Raw genomic sequence first — 17,719 nt, 5'->3', positions numbered from 1 at the left:
GTATGAGAAATATGACAACTGCAAACCGATAAAATACCTGAGTTTAGCCGAAATGTGCTGAAAAAGACAGTTTGGTCAATATGAGACCAAATTTAAATATTTTGTATGTGATATTTATATATATATATATATAACTTAAAGGTGTGAAAACTGATAAGAGTTCTACTGGGGCAACGTGTACTTCTTTCTCGTCAGTAACAAAAATTATTTCATGCACAGACAAACCTCTGAGAGTGAAATAAATTTTATACCGGCTGTTCACATAGCTTAACACAGTTATGTGACAAGCAAATAAAATTGAACTTCGTACAAAATATTAGTTTTATTTCATGATTAACTTACATGATAATTCACAAGACTTTTCCAATATATCTAAATAAATAATTGTAAAAAAAATATTAATTGTTCAAGAAATAGCTACCAGTACTTATTATTCTGAGATAATATACACCACAGAAAATAAATTCATTAATTCAAGCAGTTACCTTCAAATTCTATCAGCTTACAAATGAGAGAAAACTGGAGAGTTACGAAAAACGAAGTGTAGGTAGACAACTGAATATGATGGAAAAGTAAACATTCTAAATGCACGCTTGTTGCCAAGAAAAGAAAATTGGCGAAGTGCATATATATTACACAAGGTAGAAATGGTCTGACGTCATGAATTTCAGACTTACTTACCTCACAAACAAATACCGACCACATCTCATTTCTGACAATTGGCAACACGTAAGCAGGCAAAAGGGCTTATCATACAAAAAAATTTTTTTTTTTCAGAAACAGCGCTATAATGAAGCTTAGCACATTATTATTACTTACTTTAAATGAAAGAATGCAAAACATAATTGTCAAGAAACATATCTTCAAGTTTTGTAATTAAACTAATAATAGCAAGAAAAAGTCACATTTTCAAAAATGAGGGTTAAAACCCATGCGTGCAGCTCTGCGTTGTGTAACTTTCTCCATTCTCCTGTAACTTCATCCCTCTTAGCCCCAAATATTTTCCGAAGCACCTTATTCTAAAACACCCTTAAGCTATGTTCCTCTCTCAAAGTTAGAGTCCAAGATTCACAACCATACAGAACAACCGGTAATATAACTGTTTTATAAATATAACTATTTTTTTATAGACTCTTACGCACTTTTAAACAACAATTATGGCGTGTGATGATTAAACTCAGAATTTTTGTTCATTGCACGAAGGTGAAACTGTATTTTGAAAATGTTTATAATTATTCACGGTTAATTAACTTTTAATGGTGTCTTAAATTCACAATCTTGTCATTTTGTATGGAAATAAATTAAGAATTTTTATTGAAAACTGGATAACTCCACTGTCATTTTATTAATAATTCAATCGAGAATCAAATCATATTTACTTTAAAGATATAAAATCTTAAAAATATCCGATATTTTTTAATAACTATTAAGAAATTTACTGAATAAAGAAACAAAATTCTGAAAATAGTTCTTCTACATTGTCTCAAAATCTACTGTCTTGGTTATTATATCCACTTAACATTCTCAGGTCTTGAAATGCTTTTTGAGATATCCCAAATACTAACGAAGACATGCATAAACTTAGGCACAGATGTTTCTCTCCCTTCAGTGCAGAGGGACATGCTTTTTAAGACCTGTCAAGTGCCCAAAATATTCCCCACGCACATCACAAGACAATCACTTCGGGTCTGTGTGATCGTGCATGGCTTCTCAAGTAGCAAAGATACGTGAAAGCCTTTCCACATATCTTGCACTTGTACGGTACATCTTCTCCGTGCACGCGTTCATGTGCCTTGAGACTACTAGACTGTGCAAATGTCTTCCCACAGATTTCGCACTTAAATGGCTTCCCAGTACTGTGTGTGCATATGTGTCTTTTGAGTCTTGACGAAAACGTGAAACCTTTCCCACAAACATCGCAACTGAACGACTTCTGGTCCGAGTGTAAGCGTTCGTGAACTTTCAGGTATTTCCATTGAGAAAATATTCTTCCACATACATCACAACGGAACGGCTTCTCGCCACTGTGTTCTGTTAAATGCGTTCTGAGATGCGTAAATTTGATAAAATATTTTCCACAAAATTCACAACAAAAGTTCTTCTCGTCATTGTGTAGCGACGTATGTTGTTTTAGATAGTTCTTACCAGAAAAATGTTTTCCGCACACATCACAACCGTATGGCTTAATGTCACTGTGCACGACTAAATGCTTTTTGAGATTTCCCAAATGGGCAAAATGCTTTCCACACACATCACAAGTGAATGGTTTCTCACCCGTGTGTGTGCGTAAATGGCCCTTCAGATTTGCCGAATGTAAGAAAAATTTTCCACAAACATCGCACTTGAAAGGCTTATCGCCGGTGTGTATACGTGCATGCTTTTTCATATTTGCCGCTAGACTAAAAGTCTTTCCGCACACGGTGCACTTGAACGGTTTCTCTCCACTGTGTAAGCGTTCATGCGTTCTCAGATTTGACAACTGCGAAAAATGCTTTCCACAGATATCGCAAACGAATGCTTTCTCGCCCGTGTGAACGGCTGCATGCTTTTTGAAATTCCCGGGGTCTGAAAATTTCTTTCCACACACATCGCAACTGAAAGGCTTCTCGCCTGTGTGTAATCGTGAATGTCTTACGAGGGCTTGGGAATTACAAAAATTCTTACTACACACATTGCAAGTGAATGGCTTCTTGCCTTTGTGTACTTTTCTATGCTTCTTGAGGCGCAATTTTTGCGGAAAACACATTCCACAGACTTCACATTTGTGTATCTTCTTGGCAGAACTCATGTCATTTTGTGCTACATCGCAATCAGCTCCTTCTGCATTCTTATAAGTATCCGGAATGCTGTGAAAAAGATATGCTTTCTGTACAAGGAAGGGGAAATGTATTATATCTACATAGAAAATAACTCTGTATAATAAATACCATCTTTTGAGCGTTCAAAAACCTGTACCGAACTTTTTTTAATAAACAGTCTTTTGTCCCGTACTGGGCTGATTAACATACTACTTTTCACCTACAAGGGATCTGACCCACTCAAAACAGATTCTTATTACTATCCGGAATGCCGTGAAAAAAGTAATGCTTTCACTTTCAGTACAAGGTAGGGATAGTGACGGGGGAAATAAATTAAATACCGATATATAGATATTCCAAACCTAATTTATATAAACAATAAATATCGCAGAAAATATATCGATATATCACTATTCCGTAAGGAAATTGCATTTTCAGGCGTACATTTACTGTATTACAATAAAATTACTTAAATTTTAATATTCCTTTTTATTAGCTGGAACTGTTTCACAGTTGAAACTGTTTCCATACGAAATAGTTTCGTGAAATAACCTGTTCCAATAGTTCCAAAGAGCGTTACATGTTTCAACGATCCACATGGTTCCAAGAGATAAACAGTTCAATTTCTAAACAGTTTTCCTCTTCTGTGATGTCTGCAAAGGCCACCTGTAGTGTTATCATTGACCTCCAATCGAAAGTAGATATAATTTTATCCATGTTCCACACGGCCTTCGTGCAACAGTAGCCTATGTAAGATCGCGCAATTTTATTGTACGAATCAAATTCCCTAATAAATGTGATATTAATTATTAGCTGTCCATTGATGGACAATATGTTCATGGTGCCCTAACATGGTGTTAATTATTAATATACCGCGAAAAATATCATCGGCTAATGTCATCGTTATTAAACTATTTTACTATTTTTACTAAAATCGATTCATTTTGAATTGTAGTTATTTACTGTACCCTTAACAGTAACCTACGAAAAATGACTTTCGTTGTCATAATACACTGAACAGCTGATTTAAAGACGATTCAAGTGCTTTGAAACATGTTCCTAAAGCAGATGAGAATTTGGAATAATTGGCACTGATGTTGTAAACATATACTTATGAAACTGTTATTTTGGAACAGCTTTGTTCATGAAACAGTTACAGTCGAAACTGTTTCTTAAAAAGAACATTTTATCCCATATCTACTTTTTACCATTGAAATTAACATTATAAGTCAAAAGCATAAATGTAAAATTGTAACAATAAAAATACATTTTCAATACCATATGATGTAGGTCCTAACCTAAATCAAAATTATGTTGGTGGCAAAGGAGATTAAATGATATAGTGGGAAGGAGTTAAGTGAACTCTACATGGTTGAGTATTTGATAATGGAACACGATTCAATTATTCTAATGTTATATAGGATTCAATCCAGGACACAGATATAATGATCTTTTGTACCTAACAACGTAATCATTTTTAAATGTAAGTAAACAGAACTTGTACTTAATTTTAAATGTAGGTAAACCGTACTTAGAATCTTACAAGTTTTAACAAATTTCACAGTTCATTTGATACGATCCTTCTATAGTAAGTTCCCATTGCAAGTTATTGTTACACTCCAACATTCCAAACAACAATGGTGATGATTATGGGGATAGAATTTTTATGCACTGAAAGATATAATAACAAGACATAATTTCAGCACTAGGTTGTGCATAGAAATAATAGACGTAAACAAATGACACATCGGTATTAAATCCTTGTTTTAAAATTCTTAAAAAAAAAAAAACAAAAACAGACAATATAATAAGTTGAACTCTGACACAAACTAAAAATTGTTGTCATATTAAAACTCATAATTTAAATAAAGCACTAAAACCAACAACGAAATAAACCCTTGCACACTTAACTCACCTGTCAGTTAAGACTTCATTCTCCTCTGGTCTTACTTCCAGTTTGACCTCCTCCTTCAGTGGATCCAACTTACAACACTCTTCCTGTAAAAGAAGATTGCGTAAAATAACCGTTATATTATTATGATCTACCAAAGTACATATGATATTACCGTGTAGGAATTCTGCATTACCATATGGTGAAGAATGGGTAGAAAGGAGTAAAATTCTCTCTGGCACCGGGTTTTCAGCTCTACGTGCTGACGCTTTATCCACTCAGCTACACTGGATTGTAGCACAGTCTACTATATACAGTCGCGAAGCTTGAGGTGATTTTTTTTCAAATCTCGCGATAAAGCGCTCCAAGCGGTTAGCAACTAGAAACAATAGACTGTCCACGGTCGACTTTGGATTTAGAGTGGACTGAGTCGTATTTCCATCGAGTCCTAGGTCGTTGCGTATTTCGCACTGATGCTCGTGAAGAAAAATCCTAACATCTATTTCTTATTTTACTTCTAGATGCAAAAAGTGGTTAATAAACAGCAGGAGGGAAGATCTAATGACAAAGAATGAAGCATATCTTTATAATAATCAGGGAAAGGATTTATATGTAAATACATATTTACTTATAAAGCTAATATAATTTATATTTTGCATTATCTTTATGTTTCACAATGTGTAGGGTTGAAAAATCCTACTTTTATTTTCCATATTTTTCCATATTTTAGAGTTTAGTACATATTTTCGTTAATTTCCATATATTTTCCATATTTCATATAAAACAGTCCATATTATATTAGGTTTAACAATAAAACAAAACAAAATTCCATTAACTTTTAAAAATACATTTCAACAATAGAGATTTAAACACATGTTCAGTAATCCCTTTAACATCAGAGTTATTTGAAAATTAGCAGTCCTATCAACAATGGGAAAGTAAGTTACAAAACTGTATTAATTTAATTTAAAATTTTTAACAGACTTCAGTTGTGCAGCTCAACAGTTAAATGCCAGTCAGAGTACACATAGGTTCAGTTTTGTAAATCATACTATAAAGACGGTAAATATGCCAAAAGTACGTCATTCAGTCAATTTAAAATCAAAACTAACAAGTTACATTTCAGAATTTAAAGAAGATGGTTTATCAACTGACAATAAAATATTATTTTGTAATTTGTGTCAGTGTGCAGTATCATCTACACAAAAGTTCCTGGTGCAACAACACATTACAACTAGTAAACATCAGGCCAACAAACAACTAAATTCCAAGCAGAGACAATTGTTTTTAACACAACCAACAACATCGAATGTAAGATCTGAGTTTAACATCGACCTGTGCCGTTCTCTCATCTCTGCTGATATTCCTCTCTACAAACTAAAGAATAAGGTCTTCAGGGAATTCCTTGAAAAATATACTCAACATACAATCCCGGATGAGTCAACACTTAGGAAGACTTATGCTCCATCCATCTACGATGAGACAATACAGAAGATAAGAGATGAAATTAAAGATAGTTCAATTTGGGTTTCCATTGATGAGACTCCCGACAAAGAAGGTAGACTTGTTGGTAATGTAGTTATCGGTTTGTTAAGTGAACAATATTCTGAACGAATTCTTTTACATTGTGATGTTCTAGAAAAGTGCAATAACAAAACTATAGTTAAACTGTTCAACGAAGCTATGGGTATCCTGTGGCCAAAGGGTATTATGTATGATAATGTGTTATTCTTTATTAGCGATGCTGCCCCTTATATGGTCAAAGCTGGACAAGCATTATCTGTTGTATATCCTAAATTGACTCATTTTACTTGTGTGGCGCATGCATTTCATCTTGTGGCAGAAGTGGTCAGAGACAATTTCCCTAAAGTAGATTTGTTGATTTCATCAGTGAAAAAAGTATTTCTCAAAGCTCCCAGTAGAGTTAACGTGTTGAAAGAAATGTACCCTGAAATTCCATTGCCACCAAAGCCAATTTTAACTAGATGGGGTACATGGCTAGAAGCAGTTGAATATTATGCCGAACATATAGACTCTATTAACAATGTTCTCCTTGCATTGGACTCTGAAGATGCAGTCTCAATTGATACTGCGAAAACAGTTACCTGTGACATAAGTGTGAAGAATGACTTAGCTCACATTCAGCATACATTTTCATGCATCATAAAAACGCTCAAAAGTCTCCAAAATAGGCACCTTTCACTATCTGAAAGTTTTGAAATTATAAATAGTACTGTGGAACAACTGAATCGTGGTAGAGGTAAAGTTGCAGATGCAGTAAGAGCTAAGGTGGACACTGTACTTTCAAAAAACCCTGGATATGAAGAACTACAAAAGGTTGTTGCTGTGATGAGTGGTGAATCAACAGTGAAGATTAACTTGGACTTATCCCCAGCAGACATTGTGAAATTGAATTATGTACCAGTTACTTCTTGTGACGTCGAACGCTCTTTTAGTCAGTATAAATCTATCCTCAGAGACAATAGAAGAAGATTCACTTTTCAGCACTTGAAAGAAATGTTTGTAACCTATTGTTATGGTAACAGACAATAAAAATTGTGTTTTGTTGAAACTACATTGGAAGATAAGGTACGTCCATTATATTTTTTGTTTAGTTTGATTAAAATGTACCAATATTTAACGTACATAGTCATTTTTTTATAATTTTAAGTCCATATTTAATTCCATATTTTGGTAAAAATCCATATTTAATTCCATATTTTGGTAAAAATAACTACATATATATTTACATATTTCATATATTTTTAGTCCATATAAATCCGTTCCCTGATAATAATATAAAGTCTTGCTCTCTTCATTTCGAAAACACACAATTTATGAATGAAAACAAAAATAAATTAATGTGGAATGCAGTTCCAACTTTATTTGATGTTTCAAATAAACCTGTTCTGTTATTACCTGCAGCTGAGAAACAAAAGCTTTGTACTAATTCTACGTCTGTATCAGCTGATTCCTTGAATAATTGTACATTTTCAGACAACTTAGGCCTACTTTTTTTTTCAAAGGATATGTTATTAATTATAGCTGTTAATTTTGTTGTTATTTTTATTTGTTACTTTACTAGAGACGTAGAGAAAGTAAGTGTGTTACAATAAAATTTATTGATCACGTTTTATTTCCAATTCTGGTGTGATTATTATTGCTTAACCTCATCCCACTTTGATAACTATGTAAGCCTACACTACAAGTACCGGTACACGTAAGTTACTCCCATTAATTCATATTTCCATTATTATTGTTATTATATTATTGTTGTAAAGGGAAATGCAAATTAATATTTATTGGTTTCATAGTTCATTATCGCCATAATCTTGAATGAGTGAAGCGATTATAGTAAATTTCAGTTCGTTTTGCACAAACAAAAATAATATTAACCTATTTCTTGCAGGTATCTTCGAGTTTATGGTGGAATTTAATATACTTCATTAAAATAATAAATTAACTTTATCCATTTAATATTTCAATAATGGAAGGAAGGTGTTAATTTTTCCAAAAGACCACGACAACGAAAGTGTAATATATTTTGTCATCTGCTAGGAAAGATCTGTGATGATGAGGCGATAGTAGCGATCCTAGTGGTGGCCAACTACCCATGTTTGCATTTTTACTACATATTGAGCTTCGCGACTATATATGGTAGACTGTGATTGTAGCTCCGATGTGGGACTGAATCCTTCTCGGTTTAAGTGCTACATCTTTGTTCATCCTTTGAGTTCAGTGCATCGAAAAGTTCGGCAAAAAAGGAAAATATCGCAAGTGTTACACTAAGCACGTAGCTATAGTAGACGAAAGTAGACACTGACCAGTCTGTCTATTTTACCATTGAATTTCAAAGCTTTCAGATCAAGGAGTTTGTAATACTTGTATATTATATTGTTTCAGATAGAGCAACGCTAACCCCATCTGGCTGTGAAATTATGACTTTTCTATAGCGAGATTTCTCCGCCCAGTAGACAGACGCAACAGCGTTTTTCCTTGCTCTCATTGGCTAGAATTTGAATCTCAGTAATAAAGGTGCTCTTATTGGCTACTATCTGAGGCATGCTTTTAATGTAATTAATTTGAATTTACTTTATTATGAGACACATCTAATAGAACATTATGCAACGAGCCTATAATGATAGTAATTAAGAAGCGAGTATGGATGTTTATGAAACTCGCTTGCGCTCGTTTCATAATTTTCATACGAGCTTCTTAATTACCATTATAGTCGAGTTTCATACGACTTTTTATGCTCGACCATATTTCTAACTTGAAATTACCGGTATTCAGATGTATACATTTTATTTGTATCTGACAAGATCGGAAGTGACCTTTTTCTAGGTCGTGAATTGTGAGATGTGCGCAGACGCGAAAGTATTGATTTTTTCCGAGGAACAATAATGTCATTGACCTTGATGTAATCCCGTTAAACTTGGTATAACCTTGATTATTGAATTCGACATTGAAAAACGAGATGACAAATTGAATTTATTTGAATATTATTTACAATTAACGCTAATTATTATAGTAACAGAACATCACCTTCTGCGACAGTATTGGATTTCCAGCCTCCGTGACTTTTCGCTAATTCTCTTTCGATTGCATATCCGAGAATAATCGATACTTGCGGTTTTATAACGCTACAAAGCTGACTTGTCATTGGCTGAACACCTGTAAGCTGAGTTATCATTGGCTGAAAACACCTGTACTTTAATGAGTAGGTGTACTTTAATGACATGCATTAAAGGACTGCTACCAGGTGTATAATTACTACATTTCGGCATGGTCGAGCATAAAATTAAATAATGCTATAATAATATTCCAATAGGGAATATAGCAAACTTACAAGTAAAAATAAATGAGAGTGTCAAACCCTTCAAGTACATGCCTTTTCTTGTCCGGCAATATTAGTTACGGTATTATAACGGAAACGAACAGTTCCTTATTTAGAGAGTCTCAAAGTTTCGGGTATGGTGTAGGACGTGAGATTAGGCAGTTGAACTCGTTTACAAGAATATTATTTAAGGTGAGTTGTAAGGATATCTATTTATTTCTTACCTCTCTTATTAAATCCACATAACAGTGAATTATATTAGTATTTGTATTCTAAAAGTACCGTATGTTATTTGGTCTATTTAGTTTATATTTAAAAATAAAACGAGTTCACGTAGGGTTATAGGTTGTTATAGGGTTTGTCCTAGTTTTAAACAGCAGTCATTAATATAATATTACACACAAATCTGTGTGCGTCGAAAACAAAATTTCACACATAATATGATTGAAATAGATTAAATAATATATATATATATATATATATATATATATATATATATATATATATATATATATATATAACATATACGGTTCACTATTTACACATACACGAACTAAATTATATACCAGTATACAATTTATTATTATACAACTTACGAAAGAAGTTGGGGAAAAATTACTTACGTTCCACTGCAGAAACACATTTACATTTTCATGCAGTATTCAGTTCGATCTTAATACATTTCCCGTACTGAATACGATCCCTGTTTTCATGCAATTTTCGATACTTATTGAAAACGATTTGAGTACGGAAGCTGAAGTTTCGAAAGTATATTATGTTTGTTAACGGGAAAATTTCAGTAGACAGATTTCTCACTGGTATTTATATCTTGCAATACTAAAAAGAGTAGATTTGCCTGCGTTTGTCAAATGCGCATCATCATGCTTACGAAAAGGCAATTTTCGATGCCAATAATTTATTTTGTGTGCACAAGGTTGGAATTTTGAAGTAAGAGGGAAAGGAATGAATCCGTGTTCTGAAATTTATCCCAAATGACGATCGATCACGCGCTTAGCGTATTGAGATCGAATTGAATACGAAACCCATTTTTCATGGAACTTAATTCGAACTGAATATGATCCAATCGCAACCCCGGGCCATAAGCTTGAAACAGTGGAACCACGAAGGTCAAATTATCTCTTTTTCCGGTGTGTTTATCAGCTGTTTTGTTCATATTATTACGATTCCAAATTGTTTCGTATTGTTGTGAATATTTCAAAAGTGTAGTCAAGTTCAGCAGGTGTTACTTTTTTTATAAATAAGCTAATATTCTGTTCGGCTAAACTGTAGAATATATCCGTTGATATGTCCCCCTATGCTTTAACATATGAAGGAATGCCGACATCCTTCTTGATAAGAGAAAGAATGTGGAAATGAAATGTTCAGTCCATGTCACAACCGTACACTTTCAATAAATATATAGCAAAACATACATCAATATAATAATCTGCTAGTAGTCCTGTTACCTCCAGATCCATTCTAATCCGTTTAAGAACGACTGAAACCGATAGTAGCAATTAAATATTTGGCAATTGGTGGTATTTCGCGGTGGATTATGGGGCGTAAAAGGTGTAGTTTGACGTCATATCCGTCGCACCGACTTCTAGCATATTTGCCTGGATAGACTCCCTCCTTTCTTTTTATCCTCGAAGGATCCGATCCCACTTTTTATGTGTATCGACCTTGAGACTCAGATCGAACTGAATCCCCGGTTTCACGAACATTTCGATACGATAAGTGTATTCAGTTCGATCTGAATACTCCATGAAAACGTAGTAAATGTTTTCGTCAAGGATAATTACCACAACTCTAGAGGAGCTACCACATTCCTATGTTTTCTCACACCCCCCAAAGTTTAAATAAAGAAATCATCATCAATTACAATTAAGGCAATTATGTATTTATTTCACTTATGTGATTGGGAAAAGAACATCTCAACACTATTATCTCTATTATCTATATTCATATTGTGATGATTGCAGTTTAAAATCTGTACTTTTTAAAAGTAAGCGAATTATGGCGAAGCAAGGGGGTAGAACGCGATAAGAGGAACAGCAGTGCTCATGCTGGAGACACCAGCGTATAGATAATTATACAGTACGGACACTTCGCGTCAGTATCTTTGATGTAGCAGGACTGATTTCAATGACCTTCAAAACAGTTTCAGCGTGAGATTCTGCTTTCTCCCAGGAGTTGGCACTGACATCACACCAGCTGGCAGTCGACACAGCAGAAATATAACACACGCAATTAATATACAGGGTGTTTCAAAAATACGGGGCATAATTTCAGGTATGTATTTCCCACATGTAGACAATCAAAATAGTTCATTACAACATGTGTCCGGAAATGCTTCATTTCCGAGTTATGGCCTTCACAACATTGAAATTCACCGGAAAGTTTTTCTTTCCGCAGGTCGTTGTCATTACAGAAAATGTTCAAAATGTCAACCTCCTGCTTGAATACAGACCTCATTTCAGTCGTACGGCTCGCCGGTACTTGGATCGAAGGTTTCCTGTTCGATGGATAAGTAGAGGTGGCTCAATTGCTTGGCCTCCACACTCACCTGATCTGAATCCTCTCGATTTCTACTTGTGGGGCCATTTAAAATCATTGGTTTATTCGTCTCCGGTGCCTGATATGGAATCCCTTCGGAATCGAATTGTGGCATGTTCTGAGGACATAAGCAATAATCCTGGAGTTTGGGATCGTGTTAGCAGGTCAATGAGACATCGATATGAGGTCTGTATTCAAGCAGGAGGTGGACATTTTGAACATCTTCTGTAATGACAACGACCTGTGGAAAGAAATATGATCCGGTGAATTTCAATGTTGTGAAGGCCATAACTCGGAAATGAAGCATTTCCGGACACATGTTGTAATGAACTATTTTGATTGTCTATTTATTGGGTTATTTTACGACGCTGTATCAACATCTAGGTTATTTAGCGTCTGAATGATATGAAGGTGATAATGTCGGTGAAATGAGTCCGGGGTCCAGCACCGAAAGTTATCCAGCATTTGCTCGTATTGGGTTGAGGGAAAACCCCGGAAAAAACCTCAACCAGGTACCTTGCCCCCACCGGGATTCGAACCCGGGCCACCTGGTTTCGCAGCCAGACGCGCTGACCGTTACTCCACAGGTGTGGACTTGATTGTCTACATGTGGGAAATACATACCTGAAATTAAGCCCCGTATTTTTGAAACACCATGTATCTAGGTACATTATGTACTCAAATAAAACAAATTGGGCTGAAGAAATAATAAAACTGTCGGCAATCCGCGATTAACTGTAATGTCTACATTCTAGAGTTCCTTTATAATGAGAGTTGAGACGTTGACCCCAATCAATAGTACATTATGCAACGAGCCTATAATGGTAGTAATTAAGACGCGAGTATGTTTGTTTATGAAACTCGCTTGCGCTCGTTTCATAATTTTCATATGAGCGTCTTAATTACCATTATAGGCAAGTTTCATACGATTTTTATGCTCGACCATATTTCTAACTTGAAATTATTCATAAATATTCATGTTATGGCTATGTAAGTGAGGAGCGGAACTGACCTTCTAAATTGTGAGATGTGCGCAGACACGAAAGTATTGATTTTGTCCGAGGGACGAATGTCATTCATTGGCCTTGATATAATCTAGAGAATAACATGAACATTAATCTTGATATAACCTGGAAATTGATTTAGATTTGAAAAACGAGATGACAAATTGAATTTATTTGAATATTATTTACAATTAACGCTAATTATTATAGTAACAGGACATAACCTTCTGCGACAGTACTGGATTCCCAGCCTCCGTGACGTTTCACTGGTTGTCTTTCAATTGCATATCCGAGAATAATCGATACTATGCTACAATGGTGATTTCTCATTGGCTGAACAACTGAACTATAATGAATAGTTGTACTTTAATAAGGTGCATTAAAGGGTTACTACCAGGTGTATAATTACTACATTTCGGCATGGTCGAGCATAAAATATGTAATGATTTGATAGCGCTGAAGTCCACACCTGTGGAGTAACGGTCAGCGCGTCTGGCAGCGAAACCAGGTGGCCCGGGTTCGATTCCCGGTCGGGGCAAGTTACTTGGTTGAGGTTTTTTCCGGGGTTTTCCCTCAACCCAATGTGAGCAAATGCTGGGTAACTTTCGGTGCTGGACCCCGGACTGATTTCACCGGCATTATCACCTTCATCTCATTCAGACGCTAAATAACCTAAGCTGTTGATAAAGCGTCGTAAAATAACCTACTAAAAAAAATAAAATAAAAAAAAATAGCGCTGAAAATGGATGAAACAAAACTCCTATGAGAAGTAAAACCATATACTTATCTATATTATATTGTATACAAATATTAAACGAATTTGACACATAATTTTATAATGTATTATATTATGTTATAATATAATTTATTACATACAAAATTTAAAAAAAAAAATTATTACAATTAATTTTTCACTGAGAAATAAGGAAAAGCTGTTAACTTGAATTTATTTGAAGCAAAGCGTTACTGGATTATGCAATAAGGTAGTAATGTTTGGATCCTGTGTCTCAATTCTATACTCAATTATTATCTTAGCATGTCCTCGATTACACTACCCTCTGGCACTTGAAAGTGGAACTAAATGCTGGCGCACAGAGAAGAAAAACACGAAAATTCGCTCAGTGTCCATTCCACATAATCCCTATTCGCTGGAGACACTAAGAGACTACAAGGAGGATATGAATTTTATTTTTATTTTATTGGGTTATTTTACGACGCTGTATCAACATCTAGGTTATTTAGCGTCTGAATGAAATGAAGGTGATAATGCCGGTGAAATGAGACCGGGGTCCAGCACAGAAAGTTACCCAGCATTTGCTCATTCTGGGTTGAGGGAAAACCCCGGAAAAAACCTCAACCGGGTAACTTGCCCCGACCGGGATTCGAACCTGGGCCACCTGGTTTCGCGGCCAGACGCGCTGACCATTACTCCACAGGTGTGGACGAGGAGATGAAAGTTGTTTTGTTTCACTATCAGGTTACGCGAGATAGATTTTAAGGACCAACACACTTCATAAACTACACTCACCTCAGCTTCACTCTTCAAGGCGGAAAAGTCAACTGGTGCTGAAATTTCCTCAAATGTTATCTCTGATTTCAGATCACAGCTGGGGTCCATATACTCCGTCTTTATTCCACTCATGTGTCGATGTAATGACTTCCCTCCCTGCAAAATACAAAATAAAATAATTATATAATATACCAGATAACTTACAGTAGTTCACAAACAAATAGTCAGCTTTCAATGTCTCTATATATTTAATAAAGATTCCAACGCATTGGAAGTAAATTCCGAAAAGACAAAATCTATGTTTACGTCTCGTGACCAGAACATTGCACGAAATGGAGATATAAAAATCGAAAATTTATCCTATGAAGACGTGAAAAAATTCAAATATCTTCGAGGAACAGTAACAAATGTAAATGATACTCAGGAGAAAATTAAACGCAAAATAAAAATAGCAAATGCCTGTTATTATTAGGTTGACAACCTTATGTTATCCAGTCTGCTTTCAAAACAACTGAAAGTTAGAATTAAATAAAACAGTTATATTACCGGTTGTTCTGTTTGGTTGTAAAACTTGCACCCTCACTTGGAGAGAGGAACAGAGGTTAAGGATAGGCCTATTTGCGAATAAAGTGTTTAGAAAAACATTTGGAGCTAAGAGGGATGAAGTTACAGGAGAATGGAGAAAGTTACACAACGCAGAACTGCATGCATTGTATTCTTCACCTGACATAATTAGGAACATTAAATCCAGACGTTTAAGATGGGCAGGGCATGTAGCACGTATGGGCGAATCCAGAAATCCACGTAGAGTTTTAGTAGGCAGGCCAGAGGGAAAAAGACCTTTGAGGAGACCGGGACTTAGATAGGAGGATATTAAAATAAATTTTACGGAGATGGGATATGATGGTGGGGACTGGATTAGTCTTGCTAAGGATAGGAACCGATGGCAGGCTTATGTGAGGGCGGCAATGGAGCTCTTGGTTCCTTAAAAGCCATAAGTAAGTAACTAAGATGCCAACCAATGCACGTGTAGACACTGCAAAAGCAATAGATAAACTATATCTGTTTGAAATCTCGTAAAGCAGTATACAAAAGTACAGATGTACTGGATGGACGATACAAAATGCCACAGCTTAACTGAATGCTATAGGAGTTGTCTTCCTACCGTCAAAGCGCGATAGTAATATCACATTCTAGTATATACAGTCACGAAGCTTGAGTTTATGAGGTTACTAGTAACAATAGACTGTGCAGGTACTATTTCGCATTGTCTGTAATGAGGCGATAGTAGCGATCCTAATGGTTAGCAACTACCTATGGATGCATATTTACTACATGTTGAGCTTCGTGACGGTATATATTAAACTGTGGTAATATGCGGTACGATAGAAACATAATAAGCTTACCACGGTACGATAAAAACATAACAAACTTATGGCTGTACTTAAACAAGAAATCAGTAAAGAAAAATATTTAATAAAAGTGGATCAAAAAGTGGTGTGTTTAAATTCAGGTTCGTTTGTTGTGGGTAATATTCTTTATTTCTTGTATAATCTTTTAACTGTTGTGCTGTGTAAAATGGATAGCCGTGTCTTCGTTAATGACGTTGCGAACGTTTCTGTAATCTATAGTCTAAGGTGGCCATCAGGATTAATAATTTAATATAGTCGCCATTTTGCCATTAAATTTTATAAAAAAAAACAGGTCTCCTGGTTTCTTATGTCATGTATGGTTATTTATCTTGTGATGTGTGGAAGTTTTGTTGATGCATTTGAGGGTTTACAGGTCCATCTTGTAAATTTGTGAGCACGATGTAGTGTAGTTTTTATAAAACTTGTTATGAAAATGGCGATTATCTTACATTCATTTTATATGGTCAACAAATAGGTTAAAAAAATTTTTGCGTAGTCATCAATAACGTCATGGTCATTCTTGGATTATTCGAAATTACCACCACCGAATACTGACGATAAGAAAACGCAAACTAGTGGACCAAATGTTTTAGTGCATGGTAAGAATGTCGTTTGACCTAAGGAATTATACATATTTATGTGTAGTGATATTATTCCAGACTTACATGTGATGAAGGATTTCCGTCCTCAATATCTGCATCATTGCACCATTGTACAGCCAATGGGTCGACCTTTTCTTCCTTCTTAATCAAATCCATCGCAACTTGAAAAACTCTTTGAAAGAATTGTCTCTTTGCTGATTGTGACCTGCTGTAAGGAAAACTTCATAATATAGTCACAAGTGCGCCTGCTAAGGCAGGTAAGATATGCGGGTAATATTCAAGAATCAGTCGCTGTTTTTCCAGACCAGTAGGAGATCGATGACGCGATATGAAGTAATGCACGATGGCAATATTTCAAAATATAAATTTAAACGGGCATATTTCCTCCACTTCTCTTTTTCCCTCAATCCACTTTATTCCACTAACTACTTTATATTAAATTGCGATACCTGACTTACCTTTGAATACGCCGGGATTCGATCCTAGGACATTTAGTTCAGTGTATCAATACAGTAACTATTATTTATATAATATAATGGAACTGAATTAATTAGTACTGCCTTTAATATTCCATTAATTTTAATTGAAGTTAAACTGCCACATTTTTATTAAAACAGTTTTTCGTATTTGCGACGTAATATCCAAATGTACGTGACATCAGACAGGCCTATTACGTCATCCTAATTCATGAACGGGAAAACAGTGGCTCTTCCTTGAATGCTATGGTATTTTCTATTGTTTTCAAGTCAACTCACGTCCTATATCAATTCTTCACATTCCTTCTGAAAATTAGAACACTTTTACCTTAACATTACCTTCAGTGTTGCGTGTTATAGAAAACCCGTCAATTTTTCTCCATTATTATTGCCAATTCAAGTTTGCGAACAAAACGGAGAGTTAGATATAAAGCAACAGAGAAAAATGTGTGGGTATTGTTTACTCGAAAAGTTTTACCTTGGCCTGAGTATATGGAAAACAATGTATACCAAAATATTCTACTCTTTGTGAAAGGAAATATATTTACTTACCTATTTTCAGCTTTCACTTATCACAACCCTGACATACTTATTCCTAATAGTGCAACCTGATCATGGCATGTTCAGTATCAA

At 35.1% G+C, this 17,719-nt stretch overlaps 1 protein-coding gene across 3 annotated transcripts; it reads right to left on the bottom strand.

Annotated features, from left to right (window-relative positions):
* Positions 1–307: 307 nt before the first annotated feature.
* On the bottom strand, positions 308–17,700 carry LOC138692055 (zinc finger protein ZFP2-like). Of its 3 annotated transcripts, none has more exons than XM_069814913.1 (5): positions 17,639–17,700; positions 16,674–16,818; positions 14,615–14,752; positions 4,714–4,796; positions 308–2,846 (listed from the first exon to the last, which is right to left on the bottom strand). In XM_069814913.1, exons 2-5 carry the CDS (start codon positions 16,764–16,766, stop codon positions 1,667–1,669), a joined length of 1,494 nt encoding a protein of 497 aa, XP_069671014.1. In that variant the 5' UTR covers positions 16,767–16,818; positions 17,639–17,700; the 3' UTR covers positions 308–1,666. The 3 variants fall into 3 exon arrangements, with proteins under 3 accessions (XP_069671014.1, XP_069671016.1, XP_069671017.1); XM_069814915.1 differs by having other exon boundaries at positions 16,674–16,815; XM_069814916.1 differs by lacking the exon at positions 308–2,846 and adding an exon at positions 3,065–3,544.
* Between the last annotated feature and the right edge of the window lie 19 nt (positions 17,701–17,719).

The sequence above is a fragment of the Periplaneta americana genome, chromosome 16 (assembly GCF_040183065.1).
Source record: "Periplaneta americana isolate PAMFEO1 chromosome 16, P.americana_PAMFEO1_priV1, whole genome shotgun sequence".
Lineage (NCBI taxonomy): Eukaryota > Metazoa > Arthropoda > Insecta > Blattodea > Blattidae > Periplaneta > Periplaneta americana.
The sequence above is the reverse complement of the archived record's forward strand: the minus strand, read 5'-3'. Positions and strand labels throughout refer to the sequence as shown.

Coding starts and splice junctions, on each gene's coding strand:
- LOC138692055 (XM_069814913.1), bottom strand. CDS start 16,766: ATGGATTTGATTAAGAAGGAAGAAAAGGTCGACCCATTGGCTGTACAA. Junction 4,797..14,614: donor CCTTGAAGAGTGAAGCTGAG/GTGAGTGTAGTT, acceptor CTTCTTTTACAG/GAAGAGTGTTGTAAGTTGGA. Junction 2,847..4,713: donor AATGAAGTCTTAACTGACAG/GTGAGTTAAGTG, acceptor TCTTTTTCACAG/CATTCCGGATACTTATAAGA.